Below are 27,000 nucleotides of genomic sequence, written 5' to 3'. Positions count from 1 at the left end.
AATGCTCCCTACTCTCTGTGCTCTCATCAAAAGGAGGGCAGGGATAAATAACTTTTATTTAACTCACTAAAAAAATCTCTCTCAGCTCTTTCATATTTAATTAACTTCTTATCTTCTCAGAGCTTGGGTCTTACTCAGAGTTCCTAAGCAGTAATGGAAATATTTGTTCATTTGGTGCGGAAGATTCCTTTTACGTTAGCTGAGTAGAAAAATCAGAAAAAATTGAACCGCAAAGACACTGGGAGAAGTGACACCCATCCAGAGCTTTGCGTCAAGGCAACTAAACCCGAAAGAGATTTATGAGAGAAAAACAGCAGAAAATGGTGGTTTTTGCCTTGTTACTTATGTACCTCCAAGTCTGGGGAGTTGTGGTTGTAAACACTTTTGTGGACTGGAAAATTTTAGTTCTCATTTATATGTCTGTCTTAATGAACTTACTGTTTTTGCTATTTCAAGGATTTCACTGTCAGAAAAGAGACCAAACTTTTACCACCATGGTGGATGTGAAGTGTCTGAGTGACGCTGAATTACAGAATGAACTTGGCAAGCTTGGATTTTCACCCGGCCCAATACTACGTACGTATGCAGCAAATATTAGAGTCTAGTCAATTATTACTTAAAAGCTACCTCCGAAGATTTAAAATTATTTACAATGGAAGGGATATATGCAATAAAAACCATTAAAATAGAAATAGGGAAATTGAAAAAAACGACCGGAAACCATAAATAACCCAGATCCTACTCATAGACTAGTAATTTTGATGCCAGAGAGAAAGGATTGGTTTTTTCCAATGGTGAAAAACTAGTTAATCTTTTTTTTTTTTTGAATTGAAGTATTGTTGATTTACAATGTTGTGTTAGTTTCTGGTGTAAAGTAAAGTGATTCATTTATATACATATATTCTTTTTCATTATAGGTTATTATATTGAATATAGTTCCCTATGCTATGTAGTAAGATCTTATTTTTTATTTATATTATATATAGTAATTTTGTATCTGCAAATCTCAAACTCCTAATTTATCCCACCCTCCTTTCCCCTTTGGTAATGATACATTTGAAAAACCAATTACTCTTGATTATATTACGCTGGATTTTTGGTTTTTCCCCATTTCTAGTATGTGCACTGTATTAACTATCTATGTACCTATTGTCCATATTCCCCAGAGACAGGATGTACGGCTTTGTCAGCCGTGTTCTCCGATGCATCCAAGGCCTGCCTCCATGGCTAATCCATAGAGGCCTCACCTTAAGTGTTTGTGGAAGGAAAGGAGTGAGGGGAGTAGTTGCGGGGTCCACCTTATTGTAAAAGCTGTAATTAGCCAATAATGAAGCATGCAAGCATGAAGAGCTAAGTTGTGAAATATGTTGAATCCAGTGAGCTCACATATACAAACAGCAACTTAACTACCCTCCACTTTCTTCCTCAGCTTCCACCAGAAAAGTGTATGAGAAAAAGTTAGTGCAATTGTTGGTCTCAACTCCCTGCACACTGCCTGTGGTGAACGGACCCAGAGACCAGGACAGAGCTCAGGACGATGATGACAGTGAAGGTACCACCAGAAGCTGTACTGCTAGGTAGCCACCCAGCCTTGTCCCGCACGACTTGTGCAGCCTTAAATGGTAGGCAGGGTGACCTGTGAAATAGCCCTGTGGCCTGTTTGCACACAGAGCCTGGAAAATAGGCCCCTGGGCTGCAAAAGGAATCTGTAACTCTGTATTTACACGCATGCCGGTGACTCAGTGGGATGGGAAGTCCAGACACGTTCTCTCACTAACCAGAGCCAATTCTGTTTGATTTCTAAAACCGGAAGTTCTTGCAGGTAATTTCCATGTCTCCTTTGAGGTCTCAACCTCTGCTTTGCCTCAGTCAATAAATCTGACATAGTTCCTTCGGATTAAATGATTGCACATCCATTAAGAAAGATGAACCAGATTGTACCTCCCCAAAGTCCCGCCGTGCCTGCCGCCTTCCTGACTTAGTGGGAGCTGACCACAGCTAGCCTTTTCAGGTCCTGGGGTGGGTTCCCTTTTCAGTGGCCCTTGCGCCCCAGGGGCACCCTTCTCCCACAGGGTGTCTAGTTTGGGCTCTTAGCGGGTGGGCTTGAAGATTCCCACAATGCATTCCAAGGCGCTTTCGTTCAGTAGATATTTTTTAGGAGCCACAGTAAAATAATAGGAAGTATCATTTATTGAAGGACATCAATGCATTTGTGGCCTAATACGCATGGTCTCATTTAACCTTCACAACACTTAGCTGAAGTTCAGAGAGGCCCAGTGACTGGCCCAACATAGCTGGGAAGACACCCCAAAAGATAAACATCCATTACAATGTACCATGAAGATCAAGGTCCGTCTGTCTTCATCACCACTGTGTGTCCAGCTCCTAGAACAGTACTAGGCACGTGGCAGGAATTTGTGTATGTTGCACATCCCGTGACAGAAAAGTGATAGAACTGAGCGTTGAACCCAGGTCGGGCTGTCATAAGTGTGTTCTTTCTACCACAAAGTCTATTCTTCTCATAATTCCTACTATGAGGATGAACACATGACATTCTTGACAACGTCTGATCTACAAAAATTGGCAATTTCATATAAGCGTTCAACCAAAAGTATATATAAAAAGATACATGCCTGTGGCCCTCTGAAAAGTCCCCTGTAATGTCTGGAGGTGGCACAGGCCCTAAGAGCATCCCCAAGAGTCGGGCCCTGCTGGCCTCGTTTGGAAAGGGCAGCAGGGTTTAGGGGCAGACCCCACTGGCCCTTGAGCGGAACAGTTAGCATGGGGGTACCTCAGGACAAGTGGCTACCCCAGACCCTTTCTGGTTATGGGATGTGTTCAGAATCTTGATCCAGACCTGGGGCTGCCTCTGTTCCCTGCCCTAGATAGGACCTAAAGGGACTAGACCAGCCCTCTGATGAAATGCAGTGTCAGACTAGAAGATTCCAGAGAGGAAAGCTGGTACGCTTACTGCTCACGACAGCCCAGGGCTGCAGGTCAAAGCTGCATAACCAAGCTGTTGTGGTCTCGAGCCAAGCCATCCTGGTTCCCAGCATGCAGCCCTCCACAGAGGTGCATTTATGCTAGGGCTCGGAGAAAACCAGTCCTTTGGTTCATAAGCTTTGCTGTTGCTTTAGACTGTCCACCTGCTGCTAGCCAACTAAGGAAATCAGGTCAGAGGTGGAAGCTCTGGTTCAGTCCTCCTCTTGTAACGCAATTCTGTGATGTCAGTGGCCAGTGGTTAGAGCAGGTAGAAAACCTGCTTCTCGAGGCCGGGTCTGAATTGACACTTGAGTTTGCTCATTGGAGGAGCCTCGCAGATCCTGGTGCCATTAGAATGGAGGGGTTGACATGGAAACTCATGGGGTCTTGTGGCCATCCAGCCTTGGGCATTTCACAGAAACACCTAGTCCCGGGGTAGGGTGGCGGTGGAGGGGGCGGGGCCATTCCAGATTAAGGCTGAGCATTAGGTCATCCCGGCAATGAGTGGATTCAATTTTTCTCATCCCCCTCGCTGTTTTGGCACTGGGTAGACATTGCTTGAATGATCTAACCTCTTTTCTAACTGCCCAAATATTTTTGACTTGAGGAGCTCAGTTAAAACCCCCTCCATTAAGAGCTCTGCCAAGTGTGCCGCAGCACCCACCTGCTCCAGGTCAGTCAGAATGCCTCCCCCTAGGCTGAAGCCAAGGGTGGATTAACAACAACTTTTTCTGCTCCTGGTGGTTCCCCTGATTTTAAAGACTTTTAGCACAGGCCTGGCCTTCCCTTCCCCAGGTGCTTCTTTGGATACAGAAGGAGAAACCCTCCTGCCCTATCTTGACAGTCAGGGATGCATGAGGCTTATAGCTGGTTTGAAGGGACAATGATAGACTGAAAACAGCCGCCCAGCAGCTCAGACTCCGCCATGTTACTTCCCTCAGAGGCGTACAAATATGGTGGCCTCCCCAGTAGGAGCCCTCCCCGCGTTCCCAGGGGAAGATCTTGTGTGTCCCACAAAGGCCATGGCAGAAATGCTCTTTTCCCTCAGAAGGGCAAAGTGAATTTTCTCCCCCTCACAAAAATCTTTCCTCTATTTTTTTGGTGGGGTAGGTAATTAGGTTTGTTTATTTATTTATCCTTAGAGGAGGTCTTGGGGATTGAACCTAGGACCTCATGCATGCCAAGCAGGTGCTCTACCACTTGAGCTATACCCTCCCCCTAAAGCTCCCTTGCCCTATGACGTAAAGTATCCCCTCCTACAGTTGCTGTGTATTCCCTTTGCCAACTCGTATGTTCTCATGGCCTATTTTCCTTTTGTTTCCCACGATCCAGAGCTTAATGCCACTATCATTTTGAAAGGAAATATCATACTCTCATCAGAAAAAAACAAGAGACCCCAAAAAGTATGTACAATTCTAATGCATGAATACTTTTACACATATATTAAATATAGGAAATAGCGCTTGTCATGGGGATAAGGAGAGAGCAAGTCACTACATTCTGTTGTAATGGGAAAAGTCTAGTTTTTAAAAGCTCATTTTTAATGCAGGTTTCTGTTTTGTGAAACTTTTCCTTTTTAAAAAAAAAAAAGTTGGGGGGAGGGTATAGCTCAGTGGTAGAGCACTTGCTTAGCATGCATGAGGTCCTGGGTTCAATCCCCAGTACCTCCTCTAAAAATAAATAAACCTAGTTACCTCCCCACACCAAAATAAAATAGTTAAACAATATAATAATAAATAAAACATAAAGTTATTTTTTAAAAATTAAAAAAAGATTTTAATGGAGGTACTGGGGATTGAATCCAAGGCCTCACTCATGCCAAGCAGGCACTTTACCACTGAGCTACACCCCCAACCCTGTTTTGTGGAACTATTTCCACGTTCCAGCACAGGGCCCGGAGTAACAGTGTCTTCCTGCTCCTCCCTGAAATAGCAGCCACCCTCCCTCCCCTCCAGCTGTTGTCCCCTCTCTCATTTCGCCACCTGTGGTCACACATAGACCCACAGTGAGCCTGGAACAAAGGTGAGTTTCCTGTTCCCTCTCTCCCAGACACTGAGGTCTGGCTTCTACCCTCATCACACTGAAGCACATGGCCTGGGCTGTGAGAGGAACAGGTTTGAGGGTGAGGTCTAGCTGGCCTAGAGACCCTGCCCTTCCACTTACTAGCTGCGCGCGACTGTAATCAGTGTAAGCCTCCTAGCTCAGTTTAACAGCAGCCCCCACCGCGCAGGGTGGCCGGGAAGGGAGAGGCTGGTAAAACCCTTAGCTTAGCGGAGGACACCACGCATCATTAGCTGACATAATGAACTCCAAGACGTCACGGCTAGGGACTCTTTCAGTCTTCTGCGCCCTCTCTCTTGGCCGTGTCTTTGCCTCCCACTTCCCACCTCTATGTCATGACTCCACCTAGACCTCCACACAGACCCCTGTCCTAGGCATGGGTCTGCATGTCCCACCGCCTCCCAACACATGTTGTTTATAATCAGGAACATTTCCAAGATTAGAGAGATGTATCTATGCTTTTCCCCATGGTTACATCCCAGCATCTCACACTTAGGCTCCAGGACCAAGTTCATTTCCACACACTCCAAACCTGCATTTGTGGCTTCTCTTTATCTGGTTGGTTTCGCCGCTTTCCCACTGTCCAAGGCCTCAGAGTTATCTTGCAATGCTCGCTCCCCACAATTCCTCACATATAAACAGCTGCCAGGTCCTATGGATTAGAATTAGAAGCTTTGAAAAAGTATCGCTCCTTCTCCTCCCTCTGCTTTTATCCTTGCCTGCATCCATATACTTTTTAAAAAATTCGAGCAGTTGCAAAATCTTCCTAACTGGCCTCTCTTTAATTCTGGTTCAGACCTACCAGCAGAGATTGGATCATGTCGTTCGTTTACCTGGAGACTTTAGAACAAGATGCAAAGTTCTTTTTTTTGGTTTATATTTAAGTATAGTCAGTTACAGTGTGTCAATTTCTGGCATACAGCACAATGTCCCAGTCATGCATATATATACATATATTCATTTTCATGTTCTTTTTCATTAAAGATTATTACCAGATCTTGAATATACTTCCCTGTGCTATACAGAAGAAATTTGTTTTTTAAAGATGCAAACTTACTATACACCATGAGGAGACTCCAGTATCTCCTGTCACTTCTCCTCCCCCACCATCCTTGCGTCCAAACAGTACTTACTTGTTTCTGCACCTCTCACACTTTCTTCCCACATGCCTTTGCCTCAGCTGTTCTTTATGCCTGGAGTTCTTTTCATTTTCCCACCCCATCCCCATTTTTCTTGTGGTTAAAATCCTGTGATCATGTAAGGAATGTCTCAAAGGCCAATCCTGTGCATCCCTTTACAATTGCCTTTCATCCCCTTCAGTGGCTGTCACGGGTTCTTGCATACAGTAGGAGCCCAAAGCTCACCCCATCAAATCTACCAAACAGCTCTAGTGACAAATAGGTAAGTTTGCTAATATGACCTAGTATTTAGACTACTTGCTGAGTTTAAAGACCAAATGAAAAGAACCCTCCAAATAAACGTTCCCTCAGTATGCTGTGACTTTAGCTTCCCATTTCAGCAGAATTCAGATCTGATGAAGGAATTCTGATATCTCATCAAATTTTCTAAAAGAATTTTTTAAATCTTCCAAATGGCTCATTAAAGGAATCCTTCCCATTCACACTAAACCTCGTTTGCACAGGAAATCCTTTTGTATAGTTCCTGCAAAGACGTTTACAGGAGAAACAGCAGCTTGAGTATTTAAAACACATGAGGTGGGACCAATACCCTTCAGTCTTTGCTTTACGTAAACCCCAGATAAAACCCCATCAATATTTTGAATTGGCAATAGAATTAAATAGAAATTTTGTGATGGCATAAAATGCTTTGATCTGAAGGATTTACGTAAGCCATTTGGATTCTCAGAAGGGCCCCAAGACACCTGTTCAGCTTTAACTCTGAAAGTAAATGTAAATAAGCACTACATTTCCATGTAAAACGTGGCAAAAAGCGTGTTCATTGAGACACTTGTCTAACACCATAGACTTTAATTACTTAAGAGCAGTGGTCTGTACCTGACAGTCTAAGCACTCACAAAGGTAGCATTTGCATTTCTTTGAAACACCAATGAACACACATTTTCCTCTCATTTTAGTAGGCTTCTAGTGGAATGCAAACCACTTTGAGATTTGGATTATGTCATTTCTGGACACTTTTTTATACTGTAGGTGTGTGTGCGTGTTATGGAATCACATGTGCGGCCCGTTTGATTTGGTGATTGAGACCACCAGGAAAGCCAGGTCAATATTTTTATTTTAATTTTTTTTCATCAGATAGACTGCACACAGCTTATGCATCCATTGATAGAGAAGGCAGTTAAACCAATGTGTGTAATTCAGATTCTAAGTCTCCTTCTCCCGAAGAGGGAAAAATAGGGTTTGGGGGCAGTAGCGAGGCAAAATAACCTACAGTGAGGTTGCATAAAGTGAGGTTTGAGTAGGGTGACTGTATAATTTGGCATCCCACAGGATGCTTTTGCGAATGAAAGACTGACCAGGAGGGATGCTGGATTAACAGGAGTAAAACAGGACTGTCCTGGCAAACCGGGACGTAACAGTTACCCTGGACTTGGGAGTAGGTCCAAAGGGTGAAGTGTTCATGCACCCCTGTGTGCCGGGGCTGCTGCATCCCGTCCACAGAGGCCAGCGGGCCCTGGGAGCTGCGTGCTCCCAAGCGCTCCTGGCCCCAGTTGAGGGTTTCCTTCTCTCCCTGACACAACACGCTCTTTCCTGCCAGAATCTCAGCTCATTCAGTTCTCCCAGCCTGGAGTGCCCTCTTCTCATCTTGCCATCCATCCTATACCTTCCATGAGGAGCTTCTCAAAATGTGTTCTGTGGGTCTGGACCTAGGAATCTGCCTTGTCAGTCGACCCCTACTCGCACCTTCTGCTCAGGATCTTTTGCTCTAGGTTGTAAAATTTTGAGGGTAAAAAAAAAAAAGTTAAATTTTTTTTGAGGGTAAAACCTACATCTGAAACCTTTGTATTTGATTCAATACCAGGCATATGGAGAGTGGTGGGAGTTACTCAGTTGCTGTTAGTGGAACTGAAAGGAGCCTCTGCCCTATACTGATGTGGATGATTTGTCTTTCTGGCCCCCTGTTCTGTGCCATCTCTTAGACATACCTTAATGTATTCTCTTGAGAGACGGTGCTTACATCACAGTGAATTGATGACCATCCGGGGAATGACTGAAACAAAGCTTCCACCCCTGGGTCTCAGCCTGTGAGTTACCAATTATTTGTCACATACAGGGCCTTGTGCTAGACCTTCTTGAGGAAGCAAATGGTGCAGAAGGAGTCCTAGCTCTTGTCCTGAAGAAATTTAAGTTGTGCTCTGGAAGCAAAGAATATGTGTATTGAAAATAGACTCTGGAGGGGTAGGGAAGGTATAGCTCAAGTGGTAAAGCACATACTTAGCATGCATGAGGTCCTGGGTTCAAACCCCAGCACCTCCTCTATAAATAAATAAATAAACAAACCTAATTACCTCCCCCCTCAACAAAAATAAAATAAAATAAAAACTCTAGAGTCAGGCTGCCTGGGTTCAAATTCCAGTCCTACCACTAACTGGGACAAGACACATGCCCTCTCTGGGTCTTAGTTTCCTCACCTGTAAATAAGGGTAATAATAGTTTCAACTTCATAGAATGCTGTGAGGATTAAGTTAAAGTATGTAAAATAGAGCAGTGATGACACATAACAAGAGCTCTCTAAGTATAAATAAGAATTATTCTTATCATTAATATTATTATATAAGAAGGATGATATTTAATTACCTGTAATACAAAGCAATGTACTTAGTGAAAAATAATATAATGGAAACTGAATCTTTGGTATTGAACTCCTAAGTGGGTACCTACAGATATATTTATATAATTAAATATACAGAGATAATTAAAGATTGTTCTCTAAGCACTGTATGTTAAATAAGGCAGATCAGGCTCTTCAAAAAAAGTGATGTGTCCTACACTATATAGGATTCCTTCTTAATCTTGTGTTTAAATCTGTCCCCTGCTTCTTCACACATTTTAAAAAATAATTTATTCTGAGATAATTTCAAACGTAGGGAAAGTTGCTAGTACACAGAACCCCATATCCCAGATGATCCCGTGGTTACCTTTGACCCCATTCGCTGTGCGTGTGTTGTGCATGTGTACCCTTACCACTGTGTCTTTCTGAACCACTGAGAGGAAACTGTAGACATACAGAAGGCTCAGCTCTCTGTCGTGTATTCTGCCTGCCCCCAAAGGGTGCTTTCCCACATAACCACCACATACATCCCAAATAAGGAAATTCACGTTGGCTCAACAGGACCATCCAATACTCAGAGCCCATTCAAATTCACCAACTGTTCCAATAATGTCTTTTGCCTTTTGGTCCACAGCCAGTCAATCCAGGAACACGTGTCAGGTCTCTTTAGCCTCCTTCAGTCTGGAACAACAGTGCCTCAACCTTTCCCTGTCAAATACCCGTGACTATTTCAAAGAGCCCAGGCCTTTCATTCCACAGAGTGATTTTTCTTGTCTGGTTTTTCTTTTGACTATTCATAGAGGCCACGCAGCCGGGCAGGAATGCCCCAGAAAAGATGCCGAGCTCTTCTCGTGAGTCATGCCAGGGAACAATGTCATTCTGTCCCACGGCTGGTAATGTTAACCTTAATCACCTGGAAAAGTTGGTGTCGGTCAGGCTTCTGCATAAAACCATCATTTTCCCCTTTGGAATGGAACAGTATTTTGTGGGGAAATACTCTGAAATGACAGCAATATAGTGTTCCTCCCCCAACCTCAGCCATTAGCTCAGCGCCCAGAAACGACTGCCTAATTCAACCCGCATTATCATGGTGGCCCATTGAGATTTTCCATTTCTGTTATTTCTTCTAAATGTATTAGTTGCTATTCGACTGTAAGGAAGACTTTCCCTTCTCCCTCATTTATTGATTGATTGATTGGTTCATTTCTGTGTTCAGTCATTCATTCATATTAGTGTGGATTCATTGACTTTTCATTTCAGTGGTTGTGTTGATTATTTTATTTCAGTGTTGACATAATTATTTTAATGCTCAAAATGCCAGATTTGGCCAGTGGGAGCCCCTTCAAGATGGATATTTTGTCCTTTTGGCATGTCCTCACCATTCCCTGAGCATTTCCTTAATTTCTGGCACTAGTGCTTTTTCTGCCCTGGCAGGGCTGATTCTTTTTATTGCAGGATGATGCTCAGAAACCAAGATCTAGGCTTTCAGTGATCTCATTGCCACTGGGGAGTGATTGCTTCTAGACTCTCAGTGGGTAGAGCTAGAAAATAAATGTGTGTATATAAGTACACATACACATATGTATTTATCATTATTTTTGTATTTCTCTCTATATAAATTTTAAGCCACGAGTCCATATCGATCTCCACTTACAATCCAACATTACAATGTACTTTCTAACCTTCCCCCTTTCTGTGTTTGTAAGTCACTTCTCTGACAATGAGAAACCTGACTTCCATTATCCTCAGTATATTTACATTCTTGCTCTATTTTCTAACGTTCTCGGTGTAAGCAATCTCCCAGTCGTAATAGCCAGTCCTTCTCTGCATAACCCCCATCATCACTTACGTGACCTCTGGACATGCCAACACCTCCACATGGCCCTCCCCTCACTGCCTCCCTTCCTCGGACCCAGGGCACACTAAAGCCTCCTTGCTGTCCCCTCCCCTACTGCCCCTGTTCTGCAACCACCAGGTACCCCAAACTCCCTCTCCATATACACAGCCCCCTACTCCATTTCTTTGGCCTCCAGGCATGCTGACACGCTGTGTCCATGTCCCCTCTGCCCGACTTCCAGTGCAGGGCACGCTGACATTCAAGGAAGGGAAAGAAAGGGAGAGAAAGCTTCATGTCTCTTTTTCATTTCCAATTCTGAGGTCTCTTTCAATGTCTTTGTGCCAGAACTTTAATAGGATTTTTACTCTCTGTGTCTCAATTGCTACTATTGCTGATAAGATAGCATGTAGGCCTGTAATTGGCAAGCGTAGGGTCTACCCCAAGTGCTGCGGTCAGAAGGCCCAGTGCACCAAGGGAATGTACGTTAAAGGACTACCGTTAAGTGTGTGGTCTGAGCTGCATGTAAAGATTTCAGGAGACCTGATGTTAAACGTCTCTACAGCAGCTTCTTAATTAATTGAAAAACATCCTTATTCCCAGCAGGAGCTGTGTATTCCAATTGGGTCAAAGTGAAGAGTAAATTACATATTCTATAACTGCTTAATAAGCCCTTTGTTCTTACCTTTGACGTGTGCTCACGGGAGCTAAATGTCACCCTTACAAGGAATGTAATTTAACATTCTTCTTGTAAAAATACTGACCTCCTGGTAGATACGCTTAAATGTGCCTAATAATCAATGTGTCTTTGTCTTATTGATTACATGCTGAGCCTTTCTGTGTAATAGAACCTAGTTTTTTGAAATATAAGAGAAGCAGAAAGAGATAGTCAAACCAAACTCTGATTTAAATGATTCTAAGATGATAATAAAGTTAAACTTATTTTCATAAAGCTGGATTATAAGCAGGAGTGGTCTCTTTCTATAGGAAAAAGATGAATTTGTTTAGGAAACTCAGCTTTCCTTTCCTTTTCATCTAAGAATTAGTGATTTTAGCTAATTTATCATTTGCATTATGGGTGTAGATATATGTATCCATGTTAGGGAGAGGAGTTTCCTGCTGTAACTCTCACATGAGGACCCCTGAGTTATTTTAATCTCAGGGCTCCATGAACACCAGGCACTATTCATCACACTTCATGCATCCAGGCATGATTTACTGTAGGTAATTATTGATCATAGAATTTCCTATCTGCAAGGTTTCTTGAAGGAGGTTATATGGTTTATCTTATAGATGGGGAAACAAACAGAGAGGGGGTATGCCTTTTCCAAACCGTAGAGTTGGAATTAAAATTGGTATAGAATTCCAGTTTCCCAATTTCAATTCTAGTGCCCTTTCCATGATAACAAGCTGCCAAAAGTGGGTGGAAAAACAATCAGGCACCGAAGTAGTGAAACAGCGCCCCCCAGTGTCTCTCTTCTGGGTATCGCAGAAGGACTCCAGGATGTCTGCTCACCCCTGCAAGCAAAAGGCTTGCTTTCTGATGATTGCTTTGTAAAAAGAGTCCGCAAGAGGCACTTATTGATGACCCTTGCATTCACACATTAAAGCCACGTTTCGGAAATCAGCTGGGTTAAAGTGGACTGATATATACGCATATGGGTACCTGGAATTTTCCTAAGTAGATAAAAAAAATTCATACCTGAAAAACTTTTTTTTTTGTGACATACTATTATAACCTGTCTTCTGCATCTGAAAAGGTATAAGAATTACACAATGAGCAGTTAGATTCCCACTCCGGAGAGTAAAAAAAAAAAATCATGGCTAACTCATTGAAGACCTCAGTGTATCCCTCCCTGACCGTGTTCCCTTCCTTCCTTTCCCCCCGAGGTAACCAGTAACCTGGATCTTCTACTTTTCATTCTTTTCCTTTTCTTCACAGTATCCACAGACTAGCTTAGTTTCTCTTGATTTTGGGTTGTATTTAAATTACACAGCACAGCAACCTTCTGTAACTTCTCTTTATCATTCAGTATTATGTTGTGAGCTTCATCCAGTATTTGAGCTCTAGTTCATTCATCTTTACTGCTATTTAGTTACTGTAAAAATATATTTATCCATTCTTAATTATTGAACATTTGGGTTGCTTTCAAGTTTTCCTAATACAAGCAATGCTGCTACAAACATTGTGACACGTGAACATTGTGTACCTGAACCTTTTTCTGGTTGAATGAATATCCCTGGGGGTGGAATTGCTCCACTAGTCATGGAATCAAAGGACATATCCCTCTTCAACTTAACAGAGCGTGCTAAGTTGCTCTACCAAGTGGCTGCACCATTTCACGTTCCTACCAGCAATATATTCAGAGCTCCATTGTTCTAAATGTAGCATTGCCAGATTTAGTTTTTGTCAATGTAGTGGCTATCAGATGGCATTTTATTATGATTATAATTTGTATTTTCTTATTACTGATACATTGAGCATCTTTTCACGTTTGTTGGTCATTTGTGTTTCCTCATCTCTGAAATGCCTGTTCATGTGTCTTGCCCATTTTTCTATTAGATTATTTACCTTTTTCTTGTTAATTTATAGGAGCTCTTTATATATTTTGGATACTTAATCCTTCGTCAGCCATAAATGTAGAACTTACTTTCTAGTAGTTTGGAGTTATCTTTTTTTTCTTTTTTGAGACTTTTTGTTTGTTTGTTTTTTGGCAGCAGTTTTAGGCTCATAGCAAAATTGAGAGGAAAATACAGAGATTCGCCATATAATCCCTCCTTATACACGTATAGGGTCTCCCATTACTAACACTGCCCCCACCAGTGGGCTTGTATTTTCACCCTTTTCTTGGTGTCTTTTTTGAAAGTGTGATTTTTAAAAATGACTTGAAACTTAACAGAAATTTTCCAACCAAGAATTCCTGTGTGGCCTTCACCTAGCTGTACCAATTCTTAACATTTCCCCCAGGTGTTTTATAATGTTACCTATTATTTTTTCTTGAACTAAATTGTAGAAACATGATGATCTTTTACTCCCTACCCAAAACTTCAGCCTACATTTCCTTAGACTAAAGACGTAAGCATATTCATAGTACAATGACAGGAATCAGAAAAATTTTAAATTGAGGATAATTCACTTAACATAAAATTTACTATTTTAAAATGAGCACTTCAGTGGCATTTAGGACATTCATGATGCTGTGAGACCACTGCTTCTATCTACTTTGAAAACATCTTCATCACCCTAAAATTAAACTGAGTACCCACTGGGCAGTTAGTTACTCCCCAGCCCTCTCCTGGCAACTGCTAATCTGCTTCTGTGTCAATGGATTTACTTCTAGATTTTTCATCTAAATGGAATTGCTCAGTATGTGATGTTCTGTGACTGGCTTCTTTCACTGAGTATAGGTTTTCAAGCTTCATCCACGTTGTAGCATGCATCTGTGTCTTTTTATGAGTGAGCAATATTTCATTGTATGGATATACCACAGTCTTTTTATTCATTTATTCACTGATGGACATTTGGATTCTTTCCATGTCTTGGATATTGAGAATAATGCCACTTTGAGCATTCATGCACAGATATTTGAGTACTTGTTTTCAATTCTTTTGGATATAAACCAAGGAGTGGAAATGCTGGGTCATATGGTAATTCTACATTTAACATTTTTAGTAATGCTAGCTATTTTCCACAGTGGCTGCAGCATTTACGTTCCTACTACCTATGTACGAGGATTCCAATTTCTCTATATCATTGTCAACACTTCTTATTTCACACCAACTTTTTTTAATAGCCATCCTGGTGGGTGTAAAGTAGTATCTCATTGTGGTTTTAATTTGCATTTCCTTAATGGCTAGTGGTGTTGAGCACCTTTTCATGTGCTTACAACCTATTTGCATATATTCTTTGGAGAAATGTCTTATCAGGCCATTTACCTGTATTTTAACTAGCTGGTTTGTCTTTTTTTGTTGTTGAGTTGTAAGAGTTCTTTCCATATTCTGAATACTAGACTGTTATCAGATAAGTGACTGGCCAATATTTTTTTCCCAATTCTGTTGGGTTACCTTTTCAGTTTCTTGCTGATGTCTTTTGATGCACGAAAGTTTTCAGAAATTTGATTATGATGTGTCTTGGCACAAATTTCTTTGGGTTTATCCTGTTTGGAATTCATTCAGCTTCTTGAATCTGTAGATTTATGCCTTTTGCCAACTTTGGGACATTTTCAGTCATTAGTTTTTCAAATATCCTTTTTAGCCTGACTTCATCCTCCTCTGCTTTAGGGATTCTGATGACACACATGTTAGATCTTCTATACTAATCCCATAAGGCCCCGAGGTTCTGTTTTTGTTTCTGTTTTTGTTTCTGTTTTGTTTTTTAGTTAATTTTCCCTCTATTGTCTGGTTTGGATGATTTATATAGTTCTATCTCCAAATACATTGATTTGTTCCTTTGTCTTCTTCATCTGCTGTCAAGCCCTTCTAAGTAAGTTTTTTCTTTTGGTGGTTGAATTTTTCTCAATTCTAAAATTTACACTTGCTTTTTCTTTATATATTGCACTATCTGCAGAGAATTAACATTCGTTTCATTTGTTTCAAACATGTCTCATATTGTTCCTTGAAACACTTTGTGATGGCTGTTTTATAAACCTAGTCAGATCATTTCAATATTTGTGTCATCTTGGTATAGGCATCTGTTATCGTCTTTTCTCACTTGAGTTATGAGACTCCAGATCTTATCTTTTGTTTTAGCAGACTTCACACTCCACACTGGTAGGGAAGAGGGCACCAACTCTTTGCTGTCAGGTGGGGGTAGATATCCAGGTCCCCCCCAGGCCTCCATTGACACCCTGTTGTGTGTATGTGTGTGTGTGCGTGCCACCTTGCTGGGCTGCTGGGAGGAGGGCTCCCACGTGGCCTCCACTGACGCCACCCCCAGTGGGGAGGGGAGTTCTGATGCATGGAGGTGGAGTCCAAGCTTTCCATGTGCCTTTGTGATGCGGGTGGGACTTGCCGTTTGGCTGGAGTAGGGTCGTTACTGTCAAGGAGTTTACTGTCTTGTTACGTTGCTCCTTTTCCCTTCCTTTGTCCTTGACTTTTGTGGGGGAGGCTTTTTTTGTCTGAACCCATTGGTGTTTCCAGGTTTCCAGGTCCTCCAGCACCTAGTTCAGGATATGCAAGGTAAAAAGAAAACCCGGAGCACTCATCACATGTCATTCCTCGTGTCCCAAGGTCCCCAGCCCATCTGCTTCTCACCACCTTTCAGAATCTTTTTATGTTTTGGCTACACTTAGCAGAAGAAAAGCGCATCTCTCCTGTCTTGTTCCCAGTACCATTTTTGAACAGTCCATCCTTTCTCTTCTTATCTGCAATGCTAACTCTTGTTATCAAATTTCCATACATGCATGGGTGTTTTTAAATGTACACAGGATTTGTTTTCCTCAAGTGTAGTAAGGTGACAGACAAGGAGACAAAAAAAGAAAAAATGCCTTTGAAAGAAGAGTTCATTACCTGTAGTTCCCAAAAGGAGTAGGTACATCATGCTTTGCAGGGCCACACGGAGAAGTACCAGGGTCAGACGGGAGGGAGGAGTAAGGGAAAGCCTGGCCTCAGCCCTTGGGTGTGGTTTTCGCAGGGAGGAATGGGTCAGACAAGGCAGGCATCTGAGGATTTGGCTAGTTTGAGTAATTTTAGTGGGCTTTGGGCTACAGGGGTGGTCACTAGTTGTCCAATATCTGGCCCCAGGGTTGATTCAGAGGAGGAGAATTGTGGGCTTGGTGTGTGAGAGTTAGATAGGGAGGTGGTTGGGGGTGTAGGTTTTGGATTTGTTGGTTTCCATATGACTTGCTTTACTATCTCTAGGAATTAGCTAGCTCCTTGAGAGGCAGTCTCTCCTGGATTAGCAAGGTCCCAAGATGTCAAAGCATCATAAAATATAGAAAATAAGAGCTGTGATGAATACAGTGTGGTTTCTAGTCTGATCAACTTGTCTAGCCTGTGCTAAGAGCAGAATGTCTTAACACCCTTAGCAAGCCCTTCTCCCACTTTGTTGTTGTTTTTAAATGGTGTCTTTATTTTACTTGTCCCTTTGTTTCTTCCATGTAAATTTTAGAATAAGCTTATCAAGCTCCATGAAAAATTCAGATTGGAATTTTGATTGAAATTTTATTGACTTGAAATTAATTTGAAAAGAGCTGAATCTTCACCCCGTTGAGTCTTCTGGTTCGTGTTCTTTACATTTATTGAAATTTTCTTTAATGTCCTTCACTGAAGGTCAGGCTCATCTTTTGCTAGCTTTCCTGGGTAGCTTCGTTACGTAGGCTTTTAATTTTTGTTGCTACTGGGAATAGCACTTTTTCAAAATTACATTTTAAATGGTTTGTTGCTAGTAGTTAGAAATGCAGTTGACTTTTGTATACTGATCTTCTAACAATGAAGTCTTTACAATTATAATCATTTTTCTGTAGATTCTTTTTAGTCCAGTTTGATTACTTTTAATTTCTTTTTGTTTTAAGGTACTGGTTAAGACCCCTTTATTACAATATTAAATCAGAGAGATAATAGTAGGAATTCTGTCATTGGTTTCTGATTTTAAAGAAAATGCTCTTAACATTTTTTCTCTGAGTATGATTTTTGGTGAAGGTGTTGGAAGGCACCTTTGGTCAAGTTAAGGAAGTTCCCATCCTATTCCTGGTTTGCTAGAGGATTTTTTTAAAAATCAAGAATGGAAATGATCATAAGGTTTTTAACCACTTTTTGTTTTGTTTTGTTTTTGTTAATATGGTACAGATTATTTTAAAAGGCTTTAAATTAATTCAAAATCATTACTTAGATTAAAAGAATGCAATGTTTTAAATGAGAGCTCTATTAAATGAAGGTTGAGGTTAAAAAAAACAATGAAGTTAAAGTCTGAAATTATTGTGAAAGCTTTTATTAACTTAATCATTTTTAGTCAATAAAAGGATTTGGGCTAACTCAATTTTAAAGAGCTCTAAATCAAAGGGGTTTTTTCTGCCTGTAAACAGGATCACAGCTGCCAGTTTGCTAAGTCTTTGGTAAAAATGTCTGATTCTACATATAGGCCTTTTCCCCAAAATTGCATGAGTGAATTAGAGTGATTGCAAAATGCAGTTTCCACATTTTCATTAGGAGGGAATTTCATCCCCACCCCAGGAGCCTCCCTGCCTCCTGACTCCCCAGAGTCCAACAGTAAGAAGTGATGGGAGATTAAGAGAAAGGAGGGGTGGGATTCCCTGCACACACCACCCCTTCTTGGATTGCCTGTCACTGCAGATCTCAGCCTATGACATTTCTGGCTAGCTTTGGGTCCCACTGTAAAATATTCTTCTGGTGGAAATGCGAACAAACTTGTATTTCTTTATGGACAAATATGAATGGCTTTAGTCAAGGTAGATCATTTTTTAACAATCAAATGTATTTTTGGATGAGTAATGATTTAATGAGAGCACAAAATGATTCTTGTTCTCTCTGGCTCTGGATATTAGCTCAGTGTTGTGTAATTAACCATAATACAGTACGACATAATGGCTCATACACAATCTACTTTCAGCTTCAATATGCCATACATAAATAGGCCAGAATGAGCACAAAATAGTCTACCTGGAAAACTCTTATTAAAAAGCCAATTCATCTGAAATATTTAAAAAGAGATCTGATGGCTACAAATGTTACTTCCACAGGAAATGAATTGATGATTAGATACTTTATCAGTTAACCAAAACAGCTTTTAGAAACATGTGTTGATGTATTTGTAATGATGAGTTTCCCCAATGGAAAGTTTCCAAACAAAACCCCAAAGACATATGCATTGGAGCCAGAGTATCTTGATTTAGATTACAGCTATTCCTTTCCCTAATTGTGTAATCTGGAGCAAATATTTTAGCTTTGTAAATCTTTACTTCTTCATTTATAAAATGATGACAATGATTACCTCTTAGAGTTGTTAGAAAGCTAAAATGAATTGAAGCACATTGAATGCCAAAGACACTAAACACTCAGAACATAGTATTTCTAATTCCCTTCCAGTAAAACAGCACTGTCTTTATGCTGTACAACATGGTGATGGTGAGCAGCGGCTCCGAGGCTGCGCTACCTGGGGGGGCACCCAGCTCCACTGTCTCTCCAGCTGTGTGACCATTGGCATCCTACTTAAATGCTCTGTGCCTCAGTTTTCTCATCTGTTAAAATGGGCATGATAAAAGCATCTTCCTCACAGGGTGGTACGATTAAATGAGTTTATTTGTGTAAAATGCTTAGTGTGGTGTCTGGCACACAGGAAATGCTATATAAATGTTAGCTAGTATTGTAACGAGAGACTCATGGTGTATATGAGACCGTATACCTCACAACTATTACATCTATAACCACAACTGTTACCAGAGGCAAGTTCGTGTGCCTGCTGCACCATGAGGCCAAATAAACTGAAACATCGAAGTTTGGAGCAGAGAAAGGTTGATTGCAGGGCTGAGCGAGGCGGACGGGGTGGCTCATGCCCCCAAATCCGTGAACTCCCAGAAGGGTTTCAGCAAGCATATTTAAAGGCCAGGTAAGGGAGGGGGATCGCAGGATACACGATCAGCTCGTGCACAGTTCTCCGATTGGTTGCTGTCAAGGTAACAGGGCACTCACCACTATCAACCCCTAGGTGCCAGAAGGTCTGGGGGCCACGTGCTCTCGATCATCAAATAGTTAATTTCTTCCTGTTGGTGGTGGTTTTTAAGCATCTGAAAAACTCAGGAAATACACATGAGATTCTATTATCTGGGTACTTCAGAGAGGAGCTACAGCAGAGGATATGGGGAAGGGTCTGACCCACAGGGTCCTGCTGGGTTACAGGACTGCTCAGTAATATGTGAGTGGGTATACTTTTCTGACCTGAATGCCAGGAGTGTCTTGAAAGGGGTGGAGCAGCCAAGGAGGCCACACATTTCTCCACACTCAGCTGTGAATGCTATGCAAAAACAGCCATCTTTGCAGATTCTAGCTCGGGGCATAGGGAGAAAGGAGCAAAGATATTACATCTCCCCGTGGGTGCCATTTACCCTCAGTAAGCCATCGCTTTAATGAACACCAATATTTTTTAGTTCCACTGTAAATGGTGTTTATGGTGAAAATCATATTGCAACAGCATTAAAGGAACTTTTTAAAGATGAAAAATAAATCAGCTACAAGCATGCCACCGGACGCAAGAACTGGTTTCATTTTTTTCAATTTCCTCCTAGCTTCTGTTTATACGCATAGGCAGTATGCGTTTACACAGTTTCCTTTACTGTGTACATACATTTTTATACTGTTTAGTGTATTTAACATTAATCGATAACCCTTTTCCCTGTTACATAGTCTTTATAATTATTATTTTTATTGATGGCTGCACAGTCATGTTGATAGCCCGTAGTTACTCCTTTTTTGAAAATCAAAATGTCCACCTTTCACATACTGTAGGAGAACTCTGTGAATGCTAGTAAAGGAAATAAATTATAGAAGAAAAGGAAATCAAAGACCTAAACCTTATGGCAGGAGGAAAGAGAAGGGAGTACTTGATCGCCTAAGAGCTGTGAAATCCTATAATTTGATTTTGCAACAGATTTCTACCCCAATGCTTAAGATATCTGTTTTTAAGTTTAAGAGAATTAAAAAGAAGTTGCATGTGATGGGTACACGGAGGTTCATTATCCTATTGTCTACTTTTGTATATGTTTGAAATTTTCTGTAATTAAAAAGGTTTAAAGAAAAGAATGTGTTTATAAAAGATTTTCCCAACACCCCTGGAAGTAGTTTGAAGTGTCTCTTGGTGAGCAGGCTCCCACAGCCCACGTGGCACCTGGGGGAGAATTTTCAAAGTCCCTCTTCCTCAAGAGCCTTTGCTTCCTTCTTCCAGGAAATTGATATAGTGTGCAATGTCCATGCTGGGAACAGTGCTCCCCTGGGTGTGGTGTTCTTGTACCAGGCACAGCGCCCACCATCTGCAGAGGTCCTGCCCGGGTATCACTAAAGCACTGTTGAGAACATTTTCTTTAAGAAGGTAGGGCAGGGAGTAGAGGGGAAGGGGTGGAGGCCGTAGCTGATTCTTCATCGGTGGCCCATACTGGGGAGGGGGTGACCCGCAGTACATGGCAGTAGAGCAGACCACGCCCTCCTGCCCCGCCTCGGGCTGAGACCATCAGGCCTGCTAACACAACACACCCGGAAGGTGATGGTCCAGGTTCACTAGAGTTCTGTGTTCTGTTAGGGCGTCCTGACGACACTTGCTAAGACCAGGGTAACTCCTGACTCATCTGAGTGCCCAAGTGCCCCCTGCCTGTCCCACCCTCCATCACACCCTCTTCCGGTCTGTCTCAATATTCTTGTCAGAACGTCTCCTTCTGATTTTCCTTCTGGTTCTTGTTCTGTGCTGGTGCCGGGCAGTCCTTTCTCTGTCCGAGGCAAGTCCCATCTTCCGCTTATGTATTTGGGACTTCTCCGTGCCTGACTCCCATGTCCACAGCCGAATGAGGCCTCTGGCACTGCGACCGGCAGGTGTCAGAGGCTTCTCTTGTATTCAGGGATCCAGGACCTCTAGGAAGTGGCAGGCATGGAGTTACCAAGGACCCCAAATGGTAGATATTGTGGTTTGATTAAAGAGAAGTAGAAAATCAAACCATCAGGCTGTACACTTTAAATTTCTACAGTGATGTATGCTAATTATTTCAATAAAACTGGGGGGAAAAAAAAGAGAAACAGCTCAGAGAGATCCAACAGACAGTCTGATAAAGAAGAAGGAAGTCGGTGAGGATACTTACACCATCACCGTGCTCAGTGATGAGCCGTCTAGAACAGGGGTGGATGGTGTGCTGGTCCTCTCAGAAATCCTCACAGCCAGCATGGGGACCAGTACTCAGCAGCGCACTACAAATGTTTGTTGAATGAGTAAATAAAAGTCAATAAGTTAAGTGCAGAACATGTATATTAAGACTGAAGAATATAGACCAGGTGAGTGATCTGAGTGGGTAACAGTCATAAAGAAGACTTCTCATAGGAGGGAAATTATTTTTAGAAACTGAAGGGTAGAGAGGAGTCTAGTGTCACGGTTCCAGCACAGAGTTCGATTGATAATACTGTGTGACCTCAGACAAGTTACTTAACCTTTCTGTGCCTCAAGTGTATCACCTCCAAAATGGAGCAATGATAGTGCCAACCAGATGAGGGCAGGGTGGTCCCGGAGGCCTCAGTGAGTTAATGGGAAATGGGACATGGAACTTGATAAATGGTGGTTATATCATCTGACACCCCGCCTCCACATTCCTAGGGGCCTCCTGCCTGGGCATTGCAGACATTTGAGGATGATAAGGCCTGAATCTTAAATATGAATGGACAATGAAGAAGAACCAGACATACGAGGAAAAACAGCAACATGAAATTTAATAATAATTACCATTCTCACAATCATTAGGACCCATGTTTCTTGATGCTTACTATGCGCCAGGAGATGTTTTAATCACTTTGCACGTGTTAAATCCCTTAATCTTTACAAGTCCACTTCACAGGGAGGAAGCCAAGGCCTAAAGAGCTATGCCTTTTCACTTTACTGAAAAAAAAAACCCAACATGAAAGAAATCTGGGGGAGAAGAAAAAAATCATGATTGTCTCTTCTGCTCCTCTTACAGGCCAGCACTTTCATTTTCCTAAATTATTTTCTAGTCTTTGTTCATCGCCAACTTGCTTTTTAAAATAACTTTATTCTTTGTGTAAAAATGACTCAGGCTCATAAAAAAAGCTCCAAACAATAAAAAAAAAAAGTACAAATAAGAGTGCAAAAGAAAGAGGTGATATTTAAACAGAATGATGCTGGCATTCCGTGACCCTCATAACTGGTGTGTCTACTGTTCACGTGTGAGTCATTGAAGTAAAATGACTCCACAGAACTTGGATATTGTTGCTAATTGTTGAATAAAGGTAGACTTAAAGTTTGTGTTATGAAGCACTAAACTACCTGATATCTCAAAAATTTATCAGATTATATGATTTTTATAGAATAAAAAATTAAGTTATTTGTACAAAACATTGGAAACAATAAATTTTTTTAATGGAAGTACAGTCAGTGTACAATGTTGTGTCAATTTCTGGTGTACAGCATAATAGTTCGGCCAATTCTTCTTGATTTTTTTTTTCTGTTTATTAGACAGCCAAGGCTTCCACCAGTAACCCAAAAGCCCTGGATATCATCTGCCTGGATTGTAAAAATTCTGCAGGAAGAAGGTAATGCTTTTCTTAGCACATGAGGAGATATTATTGGCTTATGTAACCCCTGGGGAGAAAATGTTCATTAATCAGATTTCTGTGAAGGATTTGAGTCTGAAAAAATACGTTGAGAAAGGAGAAAGATTGGTGATACCTCACAATTTTAAAGCCGCTGGATGGGGCCTCGCTCTCTGGTTCATCACTCATGTTTTGAGACGCAGTAACGGGACGGGGAGGCTGAGGCGGAAGACATAAACGATGCTCAGCTTATGATGAGCCGAGACCAGAACCCAAGTTTCTTGATTTGTAGTAGTTTAGAGACGTTTGTTCCCATTTGTGGGCAAGGGGAAAGAGAAAACAAAAAAAGAGCAAGTAGGTCATTGAAATAAGAGCTCAAGACAGGACATTTTATTGGTCAGAATGTAAAGCATTCTGTTAAGTTCCCTAACTTCTGTGGGGGAGGGTATAGCTCCATGGTGGAGTGCGTGCCTAGCATGCACGAGGTCCTGGGTTCAACCCCCAGCACCTCCATTAAAGGTAAATAAATAAATAAGTAAAAACCTAATTACCTCTCCCTGCACCACCCCAGAAAAGAGAAAGTTCCTTAACTTCTGAATAAACGTCAGCAAATTTCCAGGATTAGACCTAGGAGATCCGAAAGTACCTTTCTCCCCTTTTAAATGCAAAAATAAGCAGATTTCAAAAGCTGTTCCCATCTCCACCCTGAAAGGCAGTGCTCATACCTGTGAAGAGAGACAGGAGAGGCTCTATGTACTGATGCCCCCCCCCATCAGCCTGTACCCATCCCCGTGGGGACCAGAGGATCTGTAAGTCCCTGAGATGACCTTGTGGCAGCACTGGAAGATGTTACACAAGGGGGAGATTTAAAAATGCTCTGTGGGGTTTTAGAGATCTCACGTCCTGGTGATCCCTGGTTAAGACTGCTGGTTGAAATCAGCATAGGTTATAAGTGAGTAGAGGGCTGCTCCCTAAAAGCCCCCCGTGGTTGCTCCCTTGGGCCCGAAGTCCCACACACTTTAAGGGGGCGCTCGAGGAGCAGCAGTACACGCCCCTAAGAGCCACTACTGTTTTCACAGGTGTCCTGCAAGAGTGTCAGTCAGATTCAGAGAACGGAGCAACATCAGAGAGAAAGCCTACTGCATCATAAAGAGAGGAGCTGGGAACAGGAACCTAGAAACATTTCCAGTGGGCTTGAAGCTTGCTGTGTTTGGCATCTTCATCATTGTGATGCTTGTCTACATAACTGTGGAAAGGAAGCCGCTCTTTGGCTAAGTGCTTTAGAAGCAGAGTAACGAGCGCCTGCCTGAGTGTTGCTCCAAGCCCTCCTGCTTCAAAAACAACAGAGGCTGCTCCTAAGAGGGGGAGCAGCCCCGCAGCCAGGAAGTCTTCCCTTGCTCTGTGCGGCTCGCAAGGATCTGCATCCGGGCTCAGCCAGGTGGGAGGAATGAGGGGGAGAACCAGGCACCTGTGTCAAAAAGCTTGCTAGTAGGAAACTCCCCGATCAGGTTGGCCATCATTAAAGGTACTTTCAAGTTTGTGCAGACCTCTTAAAAGGACACTGTGCCTGGTGTTTTTCTTTTTAAGCCATGGATCACATTTTACTCACTCTTCAAATTGTACTGGGAAAGGCCACAACAGGTAATTAATAAAAAAAAAAAAAAGGAGTGTGGTTGGGTGAACACAGAGAACTGGCCAACATCATCAGTAATGAAAGGAAAACATTTGGAACGAGATGGCATTTTTGCCATTGAAACTTAGCAAGTTTTGAAAAACTGAAGGCCTGATGAGGGAGCGGTGCCCATGGCCCCTGGGAGCAGGCGGAGCTGGGTGGGAGCCTGAGCCCCTCCATTTATTGGCTTTGTGACCTTGGGTGAGTTAGTTGTCTTCTCTGAGCTTCAGTCCAACTTCTGAAAATAGGGGTAAAATAGACCTCTTAGGGTGATGAAGAATTTGAAGAGATGACGCATGTAAAGTACTTAGTGTGGTCCACACCTGACTAGTAGTAAGCCCTCGATAGATGCTCAATAAATGTATAAGCAGTGTTACACTTTGGCACAATATTTCTGCTTCTGGGAGGAGCTAATTCTAGACAGCGAAGTCTTAAGTACAAAGCAGTTGACTAGCAATTTCCATGGCAGCCAAAATGTAGAACCAACTCAAATATCCAGTAATCGGGAAATAGTTTAATGACTCGAAGTCTGGCCTCTTGATAAATGACTATGCAAGAATTTAAAATATTAAAGAGTTTATCATAACAGAAAATGCTTACTTAAAAAAATTAGAGTAGCTTTATTGAGATATAATTTACATGCCGTACAATTCACCTAATGTATACAACTCAGTGATTTTTGGAATATTCATAGAGTTGTACAACCATCACCACAATCAATTTTAGAATATTTTCATCACCCCTAAAAATGCTTTTTTTTAAGGGTAAGTAAAAAAAGGATACAAATTTACTAGTGTGTCATCACAACTATACAAAACACTGGAAGAAAATATGTCAAAATGTTAACAGTACTTCAGTAATGGGACTCTGACTTTCTTTTCTTTATTTCTACTTTTCCATGTCTCTAAAGGTTTTTAGAAGCGAGGTGTGTTAATTTGCTAATGCAAGAAAATAAATTCTAATTTAAAAAGATTGTATACTGTAATACAGTTTGACTGCAAGGAACATAAATCTCTGGCAAAGCTGGCTTAAACAAATAGGGATTTATTTTTATCTCATAAAAAGGAATTTGGAGCTTAAGGCATATAATATTGTTTAAAAATAGTCAAATGTAATGTGATTCAGATTCAAATAAATCAACTGTAGAAAAAATTATGATCAAGAAAATTTGCAACTGACTAGATGTTTGGTGATATTAAGAGATACTTGATCTTACTGAGCATCAGCAGCTATTCTGTGACCATGAGGCAAAAAGCGTAAGAAAAAGGCTAAGAGATCATGAAGACATTGGCCTGCTATTTTTAAACTGCTGACATTGGTTCTGCAATTCAGGCCACTGCACTGGCATTTAAAGCAGAACTTTAGGGCTTAACCACATTCCATCAACAGCTCTGTAACACGTGTTTCATCCAGAACAGTAAAGGAGGCTGGGAGAGTGGGCATTCGAACTTTAGCAGGCTCTATATTAGACAGACAAAGGAGGAGAGGATTGGGTATAAGAACAGGAGGAAGCAGCCTACAGTGATGGCCACATGTTCAGTTGTTAATGAGATCAAGCATTATAAAAAACAAATAAACTCCTAGAAAGGCTTCTTCAGTACTTTGAATTTTTGCCAATTAGTTCTTATAAATCAGAATCCTGGAATCAATTTTAAGAGACTGCACAAGACTTTTAGTTAGTGCCTTCCCACTCAAGGTGTGGTCCCCAACCAGCAAAATTAGCATCTCAGGCCCTACTCCAACATACCAGGTTGGAATCTGCATTTTAAGAGGATCCCAGGATTCCTATATGTGTTAAGGTTTGAGAAGCCCTGCTGTGGTCCATGCCCACCAGATGCTTATGTAGGAAGAATCCTAGCTCAAGCCAAAGCCAGGCTGACCCTAAGAGTCAGGCCAGAAGACCAGTGGGCTAGGTCCATCAGAAATCTAGGCACACTGGGGACTGGTTTCCCTCTTTGAGAAAAACTTGTCTTAAAGAGACTTAGGCGTAGAAGTCTGATCCCAGGAAATGTTTCACTATTCATCCAGTCAATAATTTATTTAGTACCTCCTGTATACTCTTGATCAAGTGGCAAATAAAATCAATATAAGATACAGTCCTTGCTCTTAAGGAACTGGTAGGGGAGAAGGAGATGACAACAGACATCACAGTGTTAAGTGATCTCCTTTTGATGGTAGGACGGCAGCCCTGGGAGCATAAAAGAGGGCAAATTTCTCAGACGTTGGGACTGAACATGGGTAGCTTCCTAGGTCAAGTGGTATCATAGATGAATCCAGCAGGATGAGTAGGATTCAGTCAACAGACAGAGTAGAAAATTGGGTGAGGGGACCATCTCCAGGCCAGGGGCATGGTGTCTGCACAGACTGGTATGTGAGAGAGAGCAAATGAGTTTGGAGTCAACAGGGAAAACAAAGTGGGTGGTGAGGGATGGGGCTGGAAAGAAAGGCA

General features: G+C 41.7%; 1 protein-coding gene across 1 annotated transcript; it reads left to right on the top strand.

Annotated features, from left to right (window-relative positions):
• Positions 1–397: 397 nt before the first annotated feature.
• Positions 398–24,154, top strand: LEMD1 (LEM domain containing 1). Its single transcript, XM_064477351.1, has 5 exons — positions 398–576; positions 1,430–1,552; positions 4,315–4,385; positions 22,803–22,879; positions 23,959–24,154. The coding sequence occupies exons 1-5, from the start codon at positions 417–419 to the stop codon at positions 24,152–24,154; spliced, it is 627 nt and encodes a 208-aa protein (XP_064333421.1). The 5' UTR covers positions 398–416.
• The last annotated feature ends 2,846 nt before the right edge of the window (positions 24,155–27,000 follow it).

Source organism: Camelus dromedarius, chromosome 21 (genome assembly GCF_036321535.1).
Source record: "Camelus dromedarius isolate mCamDro1 chromosome 21, mCamDro1.pat, whole genome shotgun sequence".
Lineage (NCBI taxonomy): Eukaryota > Metazoa > Chordata > Mammalia > Artiodactyla > Camelidae > Camelus > Camelus dromedarius.
Note: the sequence above shows the minus strand (reverse complement) of the source record. Positions and strands in the feature narration are given on the sequence as shown.

Excerpts from the sequence above, each read along its gene's own strand:
- LEMD1 (XM_064477351.1), top strand. The coding sequence starts at position 417 with ATGTCTGTCTTAATGAACTTACTGTTTTTGCTATTTCAAGGATTTCAC. Across the intron at positions 4,386-22,802 it reads AAAACAAGAGACCCCAAAAA|ACAGCCAAGGCTTCCACCAG; the intron begins GTATGTACAATT and ends TCTGTTTATTAG. Across the intron at positions 22,880-23,958 it reads AAAAATTCTGCAGGAAGAAG|GTGTCCTGCAAGAGTGTCAG; the intron begins GTAATGCTTTTC and ends CTGTTTTCACAG.